Source organism: Oncorhynchus masou, chromosome 24 (genome assembly GCF_036934945.1).
Source record: "Oncorhynchus masou masou isolate Uvic2021 chromosome 24, UVic_Omas_1.1, whole genome shotgun sequence".
NCBI lineage: Eukaryota > Metazoa > Chordata > Actinopteri > Salmoniformes > Salmonidae > Oncorhynchus > Oncorhynchus masou.
The window spans coordinates 77,300,366-77,317,757 of NC_088235.1; the positions used below are offsets into that span (position 1 = coordinate 77,300,366).

At 43.8% G+C, this 17,392-nt stretch overlaps 1 protein-coding gene across 2 annotated transcripts; it reads left to right on the forward strand.

Moving 5' to 3' along the window:
• The first annotated feature begins 1,860 nt into the window (after window positions 1-1,860).
• LOC135512705 (scaffold attachment factor B2-like) lies at window positions 1,861-17,081 on the forward strand. Of its 2 annotated transcripts, none has more exons than XM_064935002.1 (18): window positions 1,861-2,164; window positions 2,789-2,876; window positions 3,027-3,091; window positions 3,187-3,414; window positions 3,666-3,711; window positions 4,500-4,905; window positions 5,260-5,306; window positions 5,451-5,560; window positions 5,709-5,858; window positions 12,713-12,798; window positions 12,901-13,033; window positions 13,142-13,284; window positions 13,445-13,765; window positions 13,968-14,120; window positions 14,387-14,429; window positions 15,990-16,072; window positions 16,175-16,267; window positions 16,391-17,081. In XM_064935002.1, exons 1-18 carry the CDS (start codon window positions 2,000-2,002, stop codon window positions 16,497-16,499), a joined length of 2,469 nt encoding a protein of 822 aa, XP_064791074.1. In that variant the 5' UTR covers window positions 1,861-1,999; the 3' UTR covers window positions 16,500-17,081. The 2 variants fall into 2 exon arrangements, with proteins under 2 accessions (XP_064791074.1, XP_064791075.1); XM_064935003.1 differs by having other exon boundaries at window positions 1,862-2,164; window positions 13,983-14,120.
• Window positions 17,082-17,392: the final 311 nt, after the last annotated feature.

Here is a 17,392-nt window from a genome sequence, read left to right on the forward strand (position 1 = left end):
CCTTCGGAGTGTGGTGTCAGGAAAATAACCTCACACTCAATGGCAAACTACCTGCCCTCCAGGACACCTACACCACCCGATGTCACAGGAAGGCCATAAAGATCATCAAGGACAACAACCACCCGAGCCACTGCCTATTCACCCCGCTATCATCCAGATGGCGAGGTCAGTACAGGTGCATCAAAGCAGGGACCGAGAGACTGAAAAACAGCTTCTATCTTAAGGTCATCAGACTGTTAAACAGCCACCACTAACATTGAGTGGCTGCTGTTAACACACTGACTCAACTCCAGCCACTTTAATAATGGGAATCGATGGGAATTGATGTAAAATATATCACTAGCCACGTTAAACAATGCTACTTAATATAATGTTTACATACCCTACATTATTCATCTCATATGTATATGTATATACTGTACTCTATATCATCTACTGCATCTTTATGTAATACATGTATCACTAGCCACTTTAAACTATGCCACTTTGTTTACATACCCTACATTACTCATCTCATATGTATATACCGTACTCGATACCATCTACTGCATCTTGCCTATGCCGTTCTGTACCATCACTCATTCATATATCTTGATGTACATATTCTTTATCCCTTTACACTTGTGTGTATAAGGTAGTAGTTTTGGAATTGTTGGATTAGATTACTCGTTGGTTATTACTGCATTGCCGGAACTAGAAGCAGAAGCATTTCGATACACTCGCATTAACATCTGCTAACCATGTGCATGTGACAAATACATTTTATTTGATTTATTTGATTTGTATGACACTACAAGCTTGGCACACCTGTATTTGGGGAGTTTCTCCCATTTTTCTCTACAGATCCTCTCAAGCTCTGTCAGGTTGGATGGGAAGCGTTGTTGCACAGCTATTTTCAGGTCTCTCCAGAGATGTTCGATCAAGATCAAGTCCGGGCCCTGGCTGGTCCACTCAAGGACATTTAGTGACTTGTCCCTAAGGAACTCCTGCGTTATTTTGGCAGTATGTCCAGCCAGCCTCACATCCGCAGACCACGTGTTTGGCGTCGTGTGTGCATTTTATCGATGGCAGCTTGAATGCACAGAGATACTGTAACGAGATTCCGAGGCCCATTGTTTTGCAATTCATCCACCCCCATCACCTCATGTTTCAGCATGATAATGCATGGCCCCATGTCACAAGGATCTGTACACAATCACTGGAAGTTGAAAATGTCCCATTTCTTCCATGGCCTGCATACTCACCAGACATGTCACACATTGAGCATGTTAGGGATGCTCTGGGTAGACGTGTATGACAGCGTGTTCCAGTTCCCGCCAATATCCGGCAACTTCACACAGCCATTGAAGAGGAGTGGGACAACATTCCACAGGCCACAATCAACAGCCTGATCAACTCTATGTGAAGGAGAAGTGTTGTGCTGCATAAGGCAAATAGTGGTCACACTGGTTTTCTGATTCACACCGCTACTTTTTTTTAAAGCTATCCATGACCAACAGATGTATATCTGTATTCCCAGCCATGTGAAATCAATAGATTAGGCCTAATTAATGTATTTCCATGGACTGATTTCCTTATGTGAACTGTAACTCAGTAAAATCTTAGACATTGTTGCGTTTTATATTTTTGTTCAGTGTGTTCAGGGAAAATTACCGAATCCACGAATACAACATATATATTGTGTGGATTCGTGTATATTTTCGCTTCGCCGTATTGAATGTACTTTTCTCTTGTATAATTTTTGCACCCCGTTCAGTTGGTGGCAACAATACACCACCATCTTCTGCGTGTAGCGCGACGTAAAACTCAAAGAAGAAGAACAAGCGCACGTCACAATTATAAGAACACTGCCCCTTTTTACAAGCTGTTTTCAGATGACATATGCGCAGTGGAGTTCCCTGTTCATAGTGCGCCATTTTGTGACAGTAGGCCGCTTGTTTCGTGCAAGAGATTAGTTAACCTGTGCTTGCAAACAAAATAACGTTTTCTCAGTGTAATCATGGCTGAAAACTATTCGACGGGGGAAGCAGGGGGCGTTGAGATTCCTGAGGGAGCAATTCGTAAATTGTCGGAGCTGAGAGTCATTGACTTGAAAGCAGAATTAAAAAGACGAAATCTGGACGCCACTGGCATCAAGAGTACGCTGACAGAGAGGCTGAAAAAGGTAACGTTAGCCAAGCTAACTAGTAGCTATGTAGATGTGCTTATGCATCATGATAATTCACAAATTAACTGGAACCAGTGTCACGTCATTAGTTAGTTGCATGATGTATATAACCACTAGTATTTGCTAGCTGACTAAGTTGTATATTTCAAATAAAGGAAGCTAACGTCAGCTAGCCATGGCCTTGCGTAGCCGAACGGCAAGGCCTTTGTGAGCGGGCGTGATAGCCACATGGTGCCCTTTCCCAAACCTCTCCTCGGGCACCCCCGCTCCGTATTCCAGAACTAGCTAGTTTAGCATGCACGATTCAACAAATGAAAGCCTTAGTGATTAGTTGACCATTTGAATCCGATGTGTTCGTACTACAATACATCGAATAGGTTTAATGCTTGTAGGCACTGGAGGATAGGTCAAGAAAAAACTGAAACAAGGCCTGCAAGCTGGCTTGTCAGATGTTTGTTAGTGATAATGTTCACCAACTAGCAATATGTTGTAGCAACTAGCACTGTGTTGTAGCAGTCCACAGCCGTGTGTTTGATAATAGTCGAGTTGGCTAAACTGAAACCAGATATAACGTAGTTAACTAGCCAGGTACCTATAATTCCTTATGTAATTTCTCCACAGGCGATTGAAGAAGAGGGTGGAAACCCAGATGAGATGGTGGTTGTTCTCGATGCAACTCCTAAGGCACTGGCTAAACGGACCTCCAAAGGTATGTTTAGGGAGTGAGATCAAGTTCTTAATTAAGCAATATTGTCTTGGAGTAAATTGATATTAGGGACTTAAATATTAGTTTTAAATCCCACTTTTCTCCCCAGTTTTGTGATCTTTAATTGCGATCCAATTACGGTCTTGTCTACAGGGAAAAGACCGGAGAACGATGAATCAGAGGACTGCACCATTGAGGAAGATTCGGGTGATGGCCAGGTGAGCATCTACCACCGTTTTTATCTAATGCAATCACTATGCACTCCCTGGATAACAATCTATTCATAAATTCACCTTCCGTAATTCCATTCCAGGATGACAACATGCAGGACATGGACATCCTGGATATGAATGTGCTTGACGAGGCTGAGAATGACAACAGTATGCCGGCAGAGGAGGAGTATGACACAGATGAAGTCTTGAACTCTCCGTCGGATGAAGTCAACACCGAGATCCTGGCTGACGAAGAGGCCATGAATGAAGATGAACGCAATGGAATCTCTGGCTCTCTTGAGCTGATGCGTGAAGCCAAACCTGAAGAGGTGAGACAAACTCACTTCTGTTGTGGCACAGTCATATCTAATGATTCCAATATTCTCACTTGGTTTTTTTTGGTTATAAATTCGGAGGCACAGCCTGAATTAGCCGACATTTAAGAGAAGGAAGAGTTAAAGTTAAAATAAAATGCTAGCACATTTCATAATTTGTTTAGTTGTAAGGAAAACAGACTGTAAAACCCAATTTGTGCTAGGAGCCATGTTACACAAGATACATTTTCCTTTTATTCCATTAGGTTCAAGAGAAGGATCCGAAGCCCAAAGACTCAAAGGAAGAAATAGGTACTGTTGAAAAGGGGTTGGAAGTTGATATGAATGCACACTATCTTTTTGCAGTGTTAAATCCGGTATGCAAGTCGTTTTAGATTAACATTCTTGCCTGTGGTTGGTCAGGAAGAGACTGGAAATCCAAAGAAAATTGCTGCCTGTGTGTTGATGCTTGTTAACTGGAATTGCTAAACACTGATATATGAATCTGTCTGTTTTGGACACCCTCCTATTATTAAAACAGAACTGGTTAACAATCTGAAGCACAAAGACAGTAATTAAAGGTTTAGTTGTTGCAGTTTTAGCACGCAGTGTTTTTAGCTTGCCACGCAAAGACCAAGAAGAGAAGACTGAGGCCCATCATTTGAAACCAACCATTCAAAAGCCTTTTTAGGACTCTGACTAATATTCTCACTGGAGATGAGACTAATGGACTTGTTATACAAACCAAAAGAATTCTGAATTCGCTGTCACTTACCAGATTATGGACACTCATGAAGTCAGCAATTGCATGAAGATGGACCTTCATGGAGCCTCTGCTGATCTTCTGGCTTTCTTCAGATCAGATCTTTTTCTGCCTAGGGATCAGGTGAACTGAAATGGTCGACTTGAATGAGGAGTTAGGCTGCTTGGTCAGTCTCTTTGGTTTTTCCAGTCTCTTGTTACGTGTGTATCTGTGTATACGTAGTTCAATGACAGCGGAGGGCCACGTCCTTTTCCAGCCTTGCCAGTTCCACGTTAACCATTGCTGTGTTTCAGAAGTAATTAAACTCTGTGCCATTCTATTCCTGTTAAATCCGTAGAAACTGATAAAGTAGCCGGGTCTTGTTTATCTGAGCCGCTAAATGAAGAGCGCCAGGAGCCACCGACAGAAGATCAAGCCACCATCGGGGACAAGGTCAATGTTGCCGAGGAAGACAATTTGGAGCCTGAACTGTCGACTAGCGACATGGACGTTGCTAAGCTAACTGCGAGTGAAATGAAAGACACTGGCGACAAACAAAATGTTCCCGACGAGGCAGCTGATGCTGAAAGCGAGAGCGCTCAGGCTGTTAGCGTAAGCGAGCAGGGCGAGGGTGAAACCGAAAGCGCTGTTGATTCGGAAATGGTCTCTAAGGCTGAGGGTGAGGAGAAGACTGAAGAGAATGCTGCAGAATCAACGACAGTGAAAGAGTCCTCTTCTGTTGAGGGTGATGATCAGAAAAAGAGGTTTGTTGTTTTCTGTCTATTAGAACAATGGCTATCTCTGTTGCATTGGGTCCTTTTTTTTAGCAAGTTTTGGTGCTCCTCTGGATGTAAAATGGTCTGCATTTGTGTCAAGTTATCATTTTGTCATTTCCCACCCCTACCCTCACCTCTTTACCTTCATAAAGTAATGTATTGGGAGTTTCTTTGGCCATGTAAGGCTGCCTTGTAACATTGACACCCACCCAAATCACTGTAGTGTTGTATATGCTGGGGTAATTACTATGTGCACAGGGTAAGTATAATTCATCTGGATGAGCCCCCTCCCCCAGGTCTTCTCACTTCCAGATATTAATTGTGTGTTCTCTTTGTCTTTAGTTCTGATGAGGAAAAAGGTAGCAAGCCTGACTCAAAAGATGAAAAGGGTAAGAGTAAACATTGTTCATTCTGTAATTGTGATGTGTCCATTGTAGGAAATTGTAATAGACTTGCTCACACCTGAATGAGGTGCTGAATCAGCTCTGATGAATGTCTGTACATTTGTCTCATGTTTGTCTGTGTTCTGAAAGGCCCTGCAGGTAGTGCTCCAGCTACTAGTGGCAGAAACCTGTGGGTTAGTGGCCTCTCCTCCAACACCAGAGCAACTGATCTAAAGACTCTGTTCAGCAAGCACGGAAAGGTCAGTATCCCGAGGGAAAAATAAGATATTTTTTTGTATATATGTTCATGCAAGATGTAGGTGTGAAATGGTACTGTACTTTTGGACCCCACACACACCACCTCTGCCCACGAATTAAATGTTGTATCCCTCTCCGTCTCAACATCAGGTTGTTGGCGCTAAAGTGGTGACTAACGCCCGGAGCCCCGGGGCTCGCTGCTATGGTTTTGTCACCATGTGTTCCACAGAGGAGGCCACGAAGTGTATCAGCCACCTGAACAGGACCGAGCTCCATGGTAGAATGATCTCTGTGGAGAGGGTGAGGGTCATTATCTACCATCTATATCAGTGGCCACTGCTCTAAACCTGTAGTTTTGTCAAATGTATGGGATGCCTTCATTCAGAAAAGTGAGGATTGACCATGCCAACCTGCATGCATTTTGCGTGCCATGTACGCCATTTGAGGGCTTCTAGTTGGCACATTGTGGTGTTTCACTTAATAGGGATAGGGATAGGTGATGTCAGAGGGCGCGCAATTCAAATAAATAATCGTAATATTAAACATTCATTAACATACAAGTATCTTATGTCATTTAAAAGCTTACATTCTTAATCCAACTGTTGTCTTGGATTTACAATAGGCTTTACAGCGAAAGCTTTGAATAGACTGACATCCAGTGGAAGCCATAGGAATTGCAATCTGGGAGCCAGAATTACATAGGACCTGTAGCTTTCCATTGTGAAAGCCTAGGACCTAAAAAAAAAATTCTGGTTGGTATTTCTTTGGCCATTCGCCTGCCATATCAATTCTGTTATTGTCTCAGATATTATTTTAACAGTTTTAGAAACTTCAGTGTTTTCTATCCAATGCTACCAATTATATGTATATCCTGGGCTTCTGGGCCTGATTAACAGGCAGTTTACTTTGGGCATGTCAGTCAGGTGGAAATTCAGGAACCTAGACCCCATCCCTAACAAGTTTTGACTGTCTAAAGTTGGAGCTGAGCCAATCAGACAATGATCTCTAGCTCTCCGCTCCGGCCTGCCCTGTTGTCTTAATAACCTCTTGGAACTACCCATCCCGGATCCGGGAGAATTGTCAGCAACTGCACTAATTAGCATAGCGCAACGGTCAAATAATCTTACTAGAAAATATTCCTATTCATGAAATCACAAGTGAAATATAGCGAAACACAGCTTAGCCTTCTGTTAATCACCCTTTCGTCTCAGATTTTGAAATTATGCTTTACAGCGACAGCAAGACAAGCGTTCGTAAGTTTATCGATAGCACAGCATTATGTCCAGCTAGCAGCAGGAAGCTTGGTCACGAAAAGCAATCAAATTAACCGTTTACCTTTGATCTTCGAATGTTTTCACTGACGAGGCTCCCAGTTAGACAGCAAATGTTCCTTTTGTTCCATAAAGATGATTTTTATACCCAGAAATCCACCGGAAATAGCGGTCACGACAACGGCGGGAGGAAAAAATCCAAATTTATATCCATGATATCGGCAAACGTTTTTTATAATCAATCCTCAAGCTGTTTTTCAAATATCTATTCGATAATACACTGCTCAAAAAAATAAAGGGAACACTTAACATAACACATCCTAGATCTGAATGAATGAAATATTTGTATTAAATACTTTATTCATTACATAGTTGAATGTGCTGACAACAGAATCACACAATTGATCAATGGAAATCAAATGTATCAACCCATGGAGGTCTGGATTTGGAGTGACACTCAAAATTAAAGTGGAAAACCACACTACAGGCTGATCCAACTTTGATGTAATGTCCTTAAAACAAGTCAAAATGAGGCTCAGTAGTGTGTGTGGCCTCCACGTGCCTGTATGACCTCCCTACAACGCCTGGGCATGCTCCTGATGAGGTGGCGGATGTTCTCTTGAGGGATCTCCTCCCAGACCTGGACTAAATGCATCTGCCAACTCTTGGACAGTCTGGTGTGGATGGAGCGAGACATGATTGGATTCAGGTCTGGGGAACGGGCGGGCCAGTCCATAGCATCAATGCCTTCCTCTTGTAGGAACTGCTGACACACTCCAGCCACATGAGGTCTAGCATTGTCTTGCATTAGGAGGAACCCAGGGATAACCCCACCAGCATATGGTCTCACAAGGGGTCTGAGGATCTCATCTCGGGTACCTAATGGCAGTCAGGCTACCTCTGGCGAGCGCATGGAGAGCTGTGCGGCCACCCAAAGAAATGCCACCCCACACCATTACTGACCCACCGCCAAACCGGTCATGCTGGTGGATGTTGCAGGCAGCAGAATGTTCTCCACGGCGTCTCCAGACTGTCACGTCTGTCACATGTGCTCAGTGTGAACCTGCTTTCATCTGTGAAGAGCACAGGGTGCCTGTGCCGAATTTGCCAATCTTGGTGTTCTCTGGCAAATGCCAAACGCCCTGCACGGTGTTGGGCTGTAGCACAACCCCCACATGTGGATGTCAGGCACTCATACCACCCTCATGGAGTCTGTTTCTGACCGTTTGAGCAGACGCATGCACATTTGTGGCCTGCTGGAGGTAATTTTGCAGGGCTCTGGCAGTGCTCCTCCTTGCACAAAGGCGGAGTTAGCGGTTCTGCTGCTGTGTTGTTGCCCTCCTACGGCCTCCTCCACGTCTCCTGATGTACTGGCCTGTCTCCTGGTAGCGCCTCCATGCTCTGGACACTACACTGACAGACACAGCAAACCTTCTTGCCACAGCTCGCATCAATGTGCCATCCTGGATGAGCTGCACTACCTGAGCCACTTGTCTGGGTTGTAGACTCTGTCTCATGCTACCACTAGAGTGAAAGCACCGCCAGCATTCAAAAGTGACCAAAACATCAGCCAGGCAGCATAGGAACTCAGAAGTGGTCTGTAGTCACCACTCCTTTATTGGGAGTGTCTTGCTAATGGCCTATAATTTCCACCTGTTGTCTATTCCATTTGCACAACAGCATGTGAAATTTATTGTCAATCAGTGTTGCTTCGTAAGTGGACAGTTTGATTTCACAGAAGTGTGATTGACTTGGATTTACATTGTTGTTTAACCTCTTACATCTATGGGGGCGCTATTTCATTATTGGATAAAAAAACGTGCCCGTTTTAAGCGCAATATTTTGTCACAAAAAGATGCTCGACTATGCATATAATTGGTAGCTTTCGAAAGAAAACACTCTGACGTGTCCAGAACTACCAAGATATTTTTTGTGCGTGCCCTAGAACGTGAGCTTCAGGCAAAACCAAGATGAGACGGCATCCAGGAAATGAGCAGGATTTGAGGCTCTGTTTTCCATTGTCTCCTTATATGGCTGTGAATGCAAGAGGAGTGAGTCAACCCTTTCTGTCGTTTCCCCAAGGTGTCTGCAGCATTGTGACGTATTTGTAGGCAGATCATTGGAAGATTGACCATAAGAGACCACATTTACCAGGTGTCCGCCCGGTGTCCTGCGCCGAAATTGGTGCACAAAAGTCAGCTGCCAGTATTTTTCCATGCGATTCAGAGAGGAAAGCAAGCTTTCCACGAACGATATATCAATGAAGAGATATGTGAAAAAACACCTTGAGGATTGATTACAAACAACGTTTGCCATGTTTCGGTCGATATTATGTAGTTAATTCGGAAAAAGTTTTACGTTGTAGGTGACTGAATTTTCGGTTCGTTTCGGTAGCCAGATGCAATGTAGAAAACGGAACGATTTCTCCTACACACAGACGCTTTCAGGAAAAACTGCGCATTTGGTATGTAACTGAGTCTCCTCATTGAAAACATCAGAAGCTCTTCAAAGGTAAATGATTTTATTTGGTTATCTGGTTTTTGTGAAAATGTTGCGTGCTAAATGCTACTCAAAATGCTATGCTAGCTTTGCATACTCTTACACAAATTAGTTCAAAAGCATATTTTGAAAATCTGAGATGACCGTGTTGTTAAGAAAAGGCTAAGCTTGAGAGCAGACGCATTATTTTCATTTTATTTGCGATTTTCAGAAATCGTTAACGTTGCGTTATGCTAATGAGCCTGAGGCTTTAGTCACGATCCCGGATCCGGGATGGGGAGTTCCAAGAGGTTGTGGTCCCTTTATTTTTTTGAGCAGTGTATATCAACCGGGACAGTTGGCTATTCAGTAGGACCGGGAGGAAAAATGGCTACCTCTGTTACGCAAGAACCACTCAGAGCCATCAGCTGGCCACTTGTGCCCGTTTACGCTCATTCTTCAACATAAAGGTGTGAAACAACGTCTAAAGGCTGTAGACACCTTACGGAGGACTGTTGATCTGGTTCATATCCCATTCAATTGTTAATAGGGATGCATAGGAAAACAGACCGTTCAAAATAAGTCACTTCCTGATTGGGTTTTCCTCATGCTTTCGCCTGCAATATCAGTTCTGTTATACTCACAGAAAATATTTTTACGTTTTTGGAAACTTTAGTTTTTTCTATCCTAAGCTGTCAATTATATGCATATTCTAGCATCTGGTCCTGAGAATTAGGCAGTTTACTTTGGGAACATTCTTTTTCCAAAACTAAAAATAGTGCCCCCTAGCTTCAAGATGTTAATACTAAACTCAGCAAAAAAAGAAATGTCACTTTTTCAGGACCCTGTCTTTCAAAGATAATTAATACAAATAACTTCAGTTCTTCATTGTAAAGGGTTTAAACACTGTTTCCCATGCTTGTTCAATGAACCATAAACAATTAATGAACATGCACCTGTGGAACGGTCGACACTAACCGCTTAGACGTAAGCAATTAAGGTCACAGTTATGAAACTAAATGACACTAAAGAGTCCTTTCTACTGACTGAAGAACACAACGAATGATTCCCAGCGTCCCTGCTCATCTGCATGAACGTGCCATAGGCATGCTGCAAGGAGGCATGAGGACTGCAGATATGGCCAGAGCAATAAATTGCAATGTCCATACTGTGAGATGCCTAAAACAGCTCTACAGGGAGACAGGACGGACAGCTGATTGTCCTCGCAGTAGCAGACCGTGTGTAATACCTGCAAAGGATCCGAACATCACACCTGCGGGACAGGTACAGGATGGCAACAACTGCCCGAGTTACTCCAGGAATGCTCAATCCCTCCATCAGTGCTTAGACTGTTCGCAATAGGCTGAGAGAGGCTGGACTGAGGGCTTGTAGGCCTGTAAGGCAGGTCCTCACCAGACATCACCGGCAACAACGTCGCTTATGGGCACAAACCCACCGTCACTGGACCAGACAGGACTGGCAAAAAGTGCTCTTAACTGACGAGTAGCAGTTTTGTCTCACCAGGGGTGATGGTCTGATTTGCGTTTATCGTCGAAGGAATGAGCGTTACACCGAGGCCTGTACTCTGGAGCGGGATCAATTTGGAGGTGGAGGGTCAGTCATGGTCTGGGGTGTTGTCACACCATCAGACTGCGCGTACACGCAAGCTCAACTCTGTGCGTTACAGGGAAGACATCCTCCTCCCTCATGTGGTACCCTTCCTGCAGGCTCATCCTGACAACTCTCCAGCATGACAATGCCACTAGCCATACTGCTCATTCTGTGTGTGATTTTCCTACAAGACAGGAATGTCAGTGTTCTGCCATGGCCAGCAAAGAGCCTGGTTGCAATCCCGTTGAGCACTTCTGGGACCTGTTGGATCAGAGGGAGGCTCGGGCCATTCCCCTGAAACCAGCTCATATAGGCTGTCTACAATGTTTTTAAAGCCCTATTCAGTCGGGACTTCTATTAGAGAACGCTGGTTATGTATTTATAAACCCAGAATGTCCGTTATGCCAGTACGATTCGTACAGAATATTTTTTCCCCAAAATTCTCCCTATAATTATCTCTCCAATAAATTGACAGTAATGACAAGCCTGGAAGTTATTTTTCTAGGCTTGTCCAGTCGACGACAGGCTACACTGAACTCAAGTTTCTTTAAACGATACCAAACAATCTTTGCTATAGTGTCGTCATAATATTTCAGTTGTGGAAGTGTGATCATTAGGATATTTTAGCAATCCACAGTAGTAGACGTCCTAAATGCCCCCTAGCCTAAACATTGTTGTGGAAATTCCTACACAGGGACACTCAAAGTCATTCTTCAACGAATCATTGTTTGTCAGTGCACTAGAGAGGTTCTATCAAACTTGATGCACCATGGTGAATGTCTGTCAAGAGCTCTAAAGGGACAGTCCCGTTTAGTCCTCTTTTTTTAATATATGATAGACAAGTCATATTTGCGTAATTTTTAGCTTATTCATAATTCATTCAACGTTTGCTTCATTCATGTGACCGACCAATACTTCACGGGCTTCTGGGTTTGCTGCCAAATTGCAGACACTGAAAGAATCCTCACTATCAGTCACTAGCATGAACACAGAAATTGGTTTATAGAAAGCATAACATTTTCCATCACAGCTCACTTTTTATCAAATCAGTTAATTATTTTTTGCTCAAACCGCGAGCAACGCCTGTCAAACTAACATTTCTCTCATAGCACAGGGATGCCGATTCGCAAAGCTCTAGTATTATCAGAGGAGGTTATTATGGTTGGAAATGTTACTCTCCTGGCATGGAGAATTTACTGACATGGAAGATTCGGACGTGACTGAAATTGTACTTTTGTGCTTGTGCACATAATTACACTACCCGACCTCCCCCAGTAAAACTAATCCCATCTGAATAGGGGTTTTATTTATTTTTTACATTTATTTAACTATGCAAATCATTTAAGAAGTTATTTTTTTCCAATGACGGCCTAGGAACAGTGCGTTAACTGCCTGTTCAGGGGCAGAACGACAGATTTGTACCTTGTCAGCTCGGGGGTTTGAACTTGCAACCTTCCGGTTACTAGTTGGGCTAACCACTAGGCTACCCTGCCGCCCCACAGAGCGTGAGCGTATCCGCCTGTTAATAAAGTATATATTTAATTGTAAAATGTGTACATGCATTAATCATTTTCTAGTTAGCTACTGAAAACCAGCCAATTACCAAATACCCGCAATTCTAGCATACCATTCCTGCTTCTGCTGCCAACATTATTAAGCAAAACAAAAGTGCATTTGATGTGGGAAGTGTGGGATTTGCACGGGCGATGATGCTGCCACCCTGAAGTGGTACGGAAAAAAAAAATCTTCATGGGTGGCAAGTCTGTCGTTTTTATAATCCAACCTCTGTTCCAGGCTAAGAACGAGCCTGCTGGCAAGAAGCCTGCTGACAAGAGCGATGCTAAGTCTGGCACCGACAGGAGACACTCCTCAGACTCCAAGTAAGCTCTGAAAACATGTCAATGTCATTACACATTAAGCTATGTACCTATTGTATGTCATCAGATACTAGATTCATGTTTTTAACCATTTTCTCTATCCAGGTCTGATGCCAACAAGGATGAAATGGCTGAAGGTGAAGTCGGAAAAGATGGCAAACGTATTGAGAGGACAGTGGTGATGGACAAGTCCAAGGGAGAGCCTGTCATCAGCGTGAAAGCCAAAAGCAAAGACCGGGTAAGCTACCCAAACGCTGAAATCTATGCTCCGTCTATTGAACTTTCACCTCAAACTTTTGTGGTAAAAATGGTTAAGCAACATGAGCTTTTGTCTTGTTCAAAACAGAGCTCCAAGAGTCGCGACCGCAAGTCCCCAAGCAAAGAGAAGGACATCCTGTCGTTTGACCAGATCAAGGAGCAGCGTGAGCGGGAGAGACGGAGGCAGCGGGAGAGGGAGGTCAGGGAGGTGGACAGACGCAGGCCCTCTGGGTGAGGAGTTGCAATAGCTGCACGACATTTCACCTCAATGCTCAGAATGATGGCAGCTTGTACACTGTTAGCTTGTTACAGCAGTTAGAATGCTTTGAAAAGAGACTGGTCATTCAAAATTATTCCACTAAATCTCTCCTATGCTTTCTGTTTGGCCCAGGGAGCGCGGCAGTGGCCCAGACCGTGGCAGCGTGGACAACCGCACAGAGCGTGAGCGTATCCGCCTGTTCCGGGAGAAGGAGGAGCGCGAGCGCCTCCTGCGGAAAAGGAACTGGCTGGAGGTGGAGAAGGAGCGGCTGAACTTTGACCGCATGGAGCGCGAGTTCCTGGAGCGTGAGCGTCAGCGTGTGGAGTACGAGCGCCGGCGTGAGCAGGAGAGGATCCAGCGGGAGAGGGATGAGCTCCGCAGGCAGCAGGAGCAGCTGCGCTTCGAGCAGGACCGTCGCCCCCTCAAGAGGCCCTACGCCGACTTGGACAACAGGTACACACTTCGTCCACATCTGCCAACCTTTCACTCCTCTCCACAGCGTCAGTACCCTTGTTTGAGTTACCAGGTCTCTTATCATAGACTAGATGTTTGTATATGGCCATTTAACAACCTCAGCCTTACTCTAGGTCTTCAGTGTGCATGATTGTCATCTAAAGACATGCATGGTTTGAAAATATTTTATTGCGACTGACAGACCTGCTGCTTGTAGGAAAGACGACTGGCAGGACAAGAGGCTGGCTATGGATGACCGCTATGGGGGGCGCTCAGACTTTGGTCGCCAGGAGCGCTACCAAGACATTGACCACAGGGACCGCGGTCGCTACCAGGACGATGCCGTCATTGACAGGTACAGAGTAGACTAAGGTTATTTGCAGGGAGCTGACACCAGCTGGCATTACTGTTTATAACATCTGTTATGTAGGGCTTATGATGGGAGGGCCTCAAATATTTTCCGCCTTGTTTCTGCATCACTTGAATTGATGCTTATATTTATACTTACATAAAAAGCCGTTTTAATGGCCAACTGCTTGGTGGTGAATTTGTGGTTGTACGCCACACGTTTCGGTCAATAATCAATGTGTTTAGTAATGTTTAATGTAATTTGTCCTGTAGGAGGGACACTTCACGGGCTGTAGTTGCAGACAGGGATAGCACGGTAAGAGACATGGCCTCATGCAATCTACACACAATGCCCCACACTGACCAAGCGAAAACAGGTTTTTAGATTTTTTTCTTTAACAAATTTAATATTTAAAAAAAGATGTGTATCATGCTCGCTCTCTGCTATGACTTGAAATTAAGCTCAGGTGCATCCTGTTTCCATTGATCATACTTGATGTTTCTACAATTTGATTGGAGTCCACCTGTGGTAAATTCAAATGATTGAATGTGATTTGGAAAGGCAATCCTGTCTATATAAGGTCCCACAGTTGACAGTGCATGTCAGAGCAAAAACCAAGTCCTGAGGTCGAAGGAATTGTCCGTAGCGCTCCGGGACAGGATTGTGTCGAGACACAGATCTGGGGATGGGTACCAAAACATTTCTGCAGCACTCAAGGTCCCCAAGTGGCCTCGATCTTCCACTTTAAGAACGTTTGGATCCGCGAAGACTCTTCCTAGAGCTGGCCGCCCAGCCAAACTGAGCAATCGGGGGAGAAGGTCCTTGGTCAGGGAGGTGACCAAGAACTCGATCGTCACTGACAGTGCTCTAGAGTTCTTCTATGGAAATGGGTGAATCTTCTGGCAGGACAACAATCTCTGCAGCACTCCACCAATCAGGCCTTGACGCTAGAATGGCCAGACAGAAGCCACTCCTCAGTAAAAGGCATATGACCGCCTGCTTGGAGTTTGCCAAAAGGCACTTAAAGACTCTGATTCTCTGGTCTGATGAAACCAAGATTGAACTCTTGAATACTAGTCGTCACTTCTGGAGGAAACCTGGCATCATACCTACGGTTAAGCGTGGTGGCAGCATCATACTGTGGGGATGTTTTTCAACGGCAGGGAATGGGAAACTAGTCAGGATCGAGGGAAAGATGAACGGAGTTAAAGTACAGAGATTTTTGTTGAAAACGTATTCCAGAGCGCTCAGGAAGTTTCACTTTCCAACAGGACAACGACCCTAAGCACACAGCCAAGACAACACAGGAGTGGCTTCGGGACCAGTTTCTGAATATCCTTGAGTGGGCCAGCAAGAGCCTGGACTTGAACTCTATCGACCATCTCTGGAGAGACATGAAAGTAGCTGTGTAGCAACGTTCCCCATACAACCTGACAACACTTGATAGGATTTGCAGAGAAGAATGGGAGAAACTCTCCAAATACAGGTGTGCCAAGCTTGTCATACTCAAGGCTGAAATCGCTGCCAAAGGTGCTTCAACAAAGTACTGAATAAAGGGTCTGAATACTTAGGTAAATGTGATATTTCTGTTTTTTGTTATTTTTAATCAATTAGCAAAATGTCTAAACTGGTTTTTGCTTTGTCATTATGGGGTATTGTGACGCTTTATCTCCCCTCAATTTAATCAATTTTAGAATAAGGCTGTAATATAACAAGATTTGGATAAAGTCATGGTCTGAATATTTTCCCAAAGGCACTGTATGCTATTCGTCACCAATATGAGTTGTTGATCATGTCGTACCACTGTTTTACAGCATTTGGTGCCTTTTTAAAAATGTGATGCGATTTTGTTTTTAATTGTGCTTCCCTCACCAGCACTTCTCGGACCGTACCGAGAGGCACGGGAGGGACACCTGGACCGCAGCAGGAAGTTATGACAAGCGTACTATTAATCCAAGGTTAGTTTGATTTTAGATGGTTTTGTCAATTTTAATTTGCCTCTCACCGGATGGATGTGAAGGTGTGCTTTGAGCTGCTCATCACTGTTTGATTTCTTTCAGGGAGGGCCGTGACTGGGACAGAACCTGGCAAACCGGTCGAGATGGGGGCATCCCAGGCCAAAGTCACATGGGGGCACGGGGAGGAATGGCGAGGTAATCTCATGTGTTTATGGCAATATTGATTATGTTTTTGAGAGATCCGGAAATGTGGTGCCAGTAAGTGCGAAATCCTTTAGCAATTCTGGTCCTTATGGTGTCTTGTTTTCTCACCCCCAGTCGTGGAGGAGGCTACATGACAACCGGGACCTCCCAGTCCCTCTCTGGAGCTCTGAATCGTCAGAATCAGATGATGCAGGGTGGCGGGGCCTTCGGTCGCCGCTACTGAGGTCTGAACACCCTTGTTCCCAGTCACATGTTTAGATGTATTGTGAAACTGTCTGCAGCATGTATATTGCTCACAAAAGCTTTGTGAATTCGATGTTGCTTTTATAGACCCTTTGACTTTTCTTCCTCCTTTTAAAAATTTAAGATTGCAATTGAATTTAACTGAACATCTGAGTTTTAAATGTCTGATCAGATCATTCATAGTTTTTTCACTCTGAATTACCCTTTTTTTTTTTTTAAATAGAAAATTGATAAATTCTGTTCAATTTGTGTGTTTTGTATGTGGTTGAGTCTTGGTAAGAAATGCTCAGGAATGCGTCTGCTTAAACTTGGTTGCGGAAAAGTATGAACACAATGGTTATGATTGCATTTCAGGCTTAATTTCAATTACTGTCAAATGTGGCATTGTCTTAGTGGTAATGTACAAATCTTTTAATTTGTATTGGATAGTAGTAAACGATTAACTGCGTTTGATTCAACTGCAGTTGAACAATACCACCACTGGATGGCACCAGATGGCTATTTTCTGTGAGATGAAAATGCTGCCTAATAAAGTTTTCTTTTTGCAGGCCAAGGGCAAACATTTTTATTTACTTTCTCATTATTGATTTTAAGAGCAATGCTTTGCAATCAACTATTACTAACACAGGTTTGGTTCGTGATAACTCTCCACAAATCAAAAATAATTAGACCTAAGAGCTCTGGGCTCTTCATGCAACCAGAAAAATTCTAAGTACATTAATCATCTTGCCCTAGTGAAATGTGTTATGTGGGTATTTTCACCTACATACTTGTAGGCTACGTTTGGAGTGTTACACTACATTTTGTGACCATCTTTTCATAATGAGCTTAAGAGTGTTAAAATAACCTGATTAGTTTGGCATGATTGTTGTC

Coding starts and splice junctions, on each gene's coding strand:
- LOC135512705 (XM_064935002.1), top strand. CDS start 2,000: ATGGCTGAAAACTATTCGACGGGGGAAGCAGGGGGCGTTGAGATTCCT. Junction 5,561..5,708: donor TGTTCAGCAAGCACGGAAAG/GTCAGTATCCCG, acceptor TCTCAACATCAG/GTTGTTGGCGCTAAAGTGGT. Junction 16,073..16,174: donor AAGCGTACTATTAATCCAAG/GTTAGTTTGATT, acceptor GATTTCTTTCAG/GGAGGGCCGTGACTGGGACA.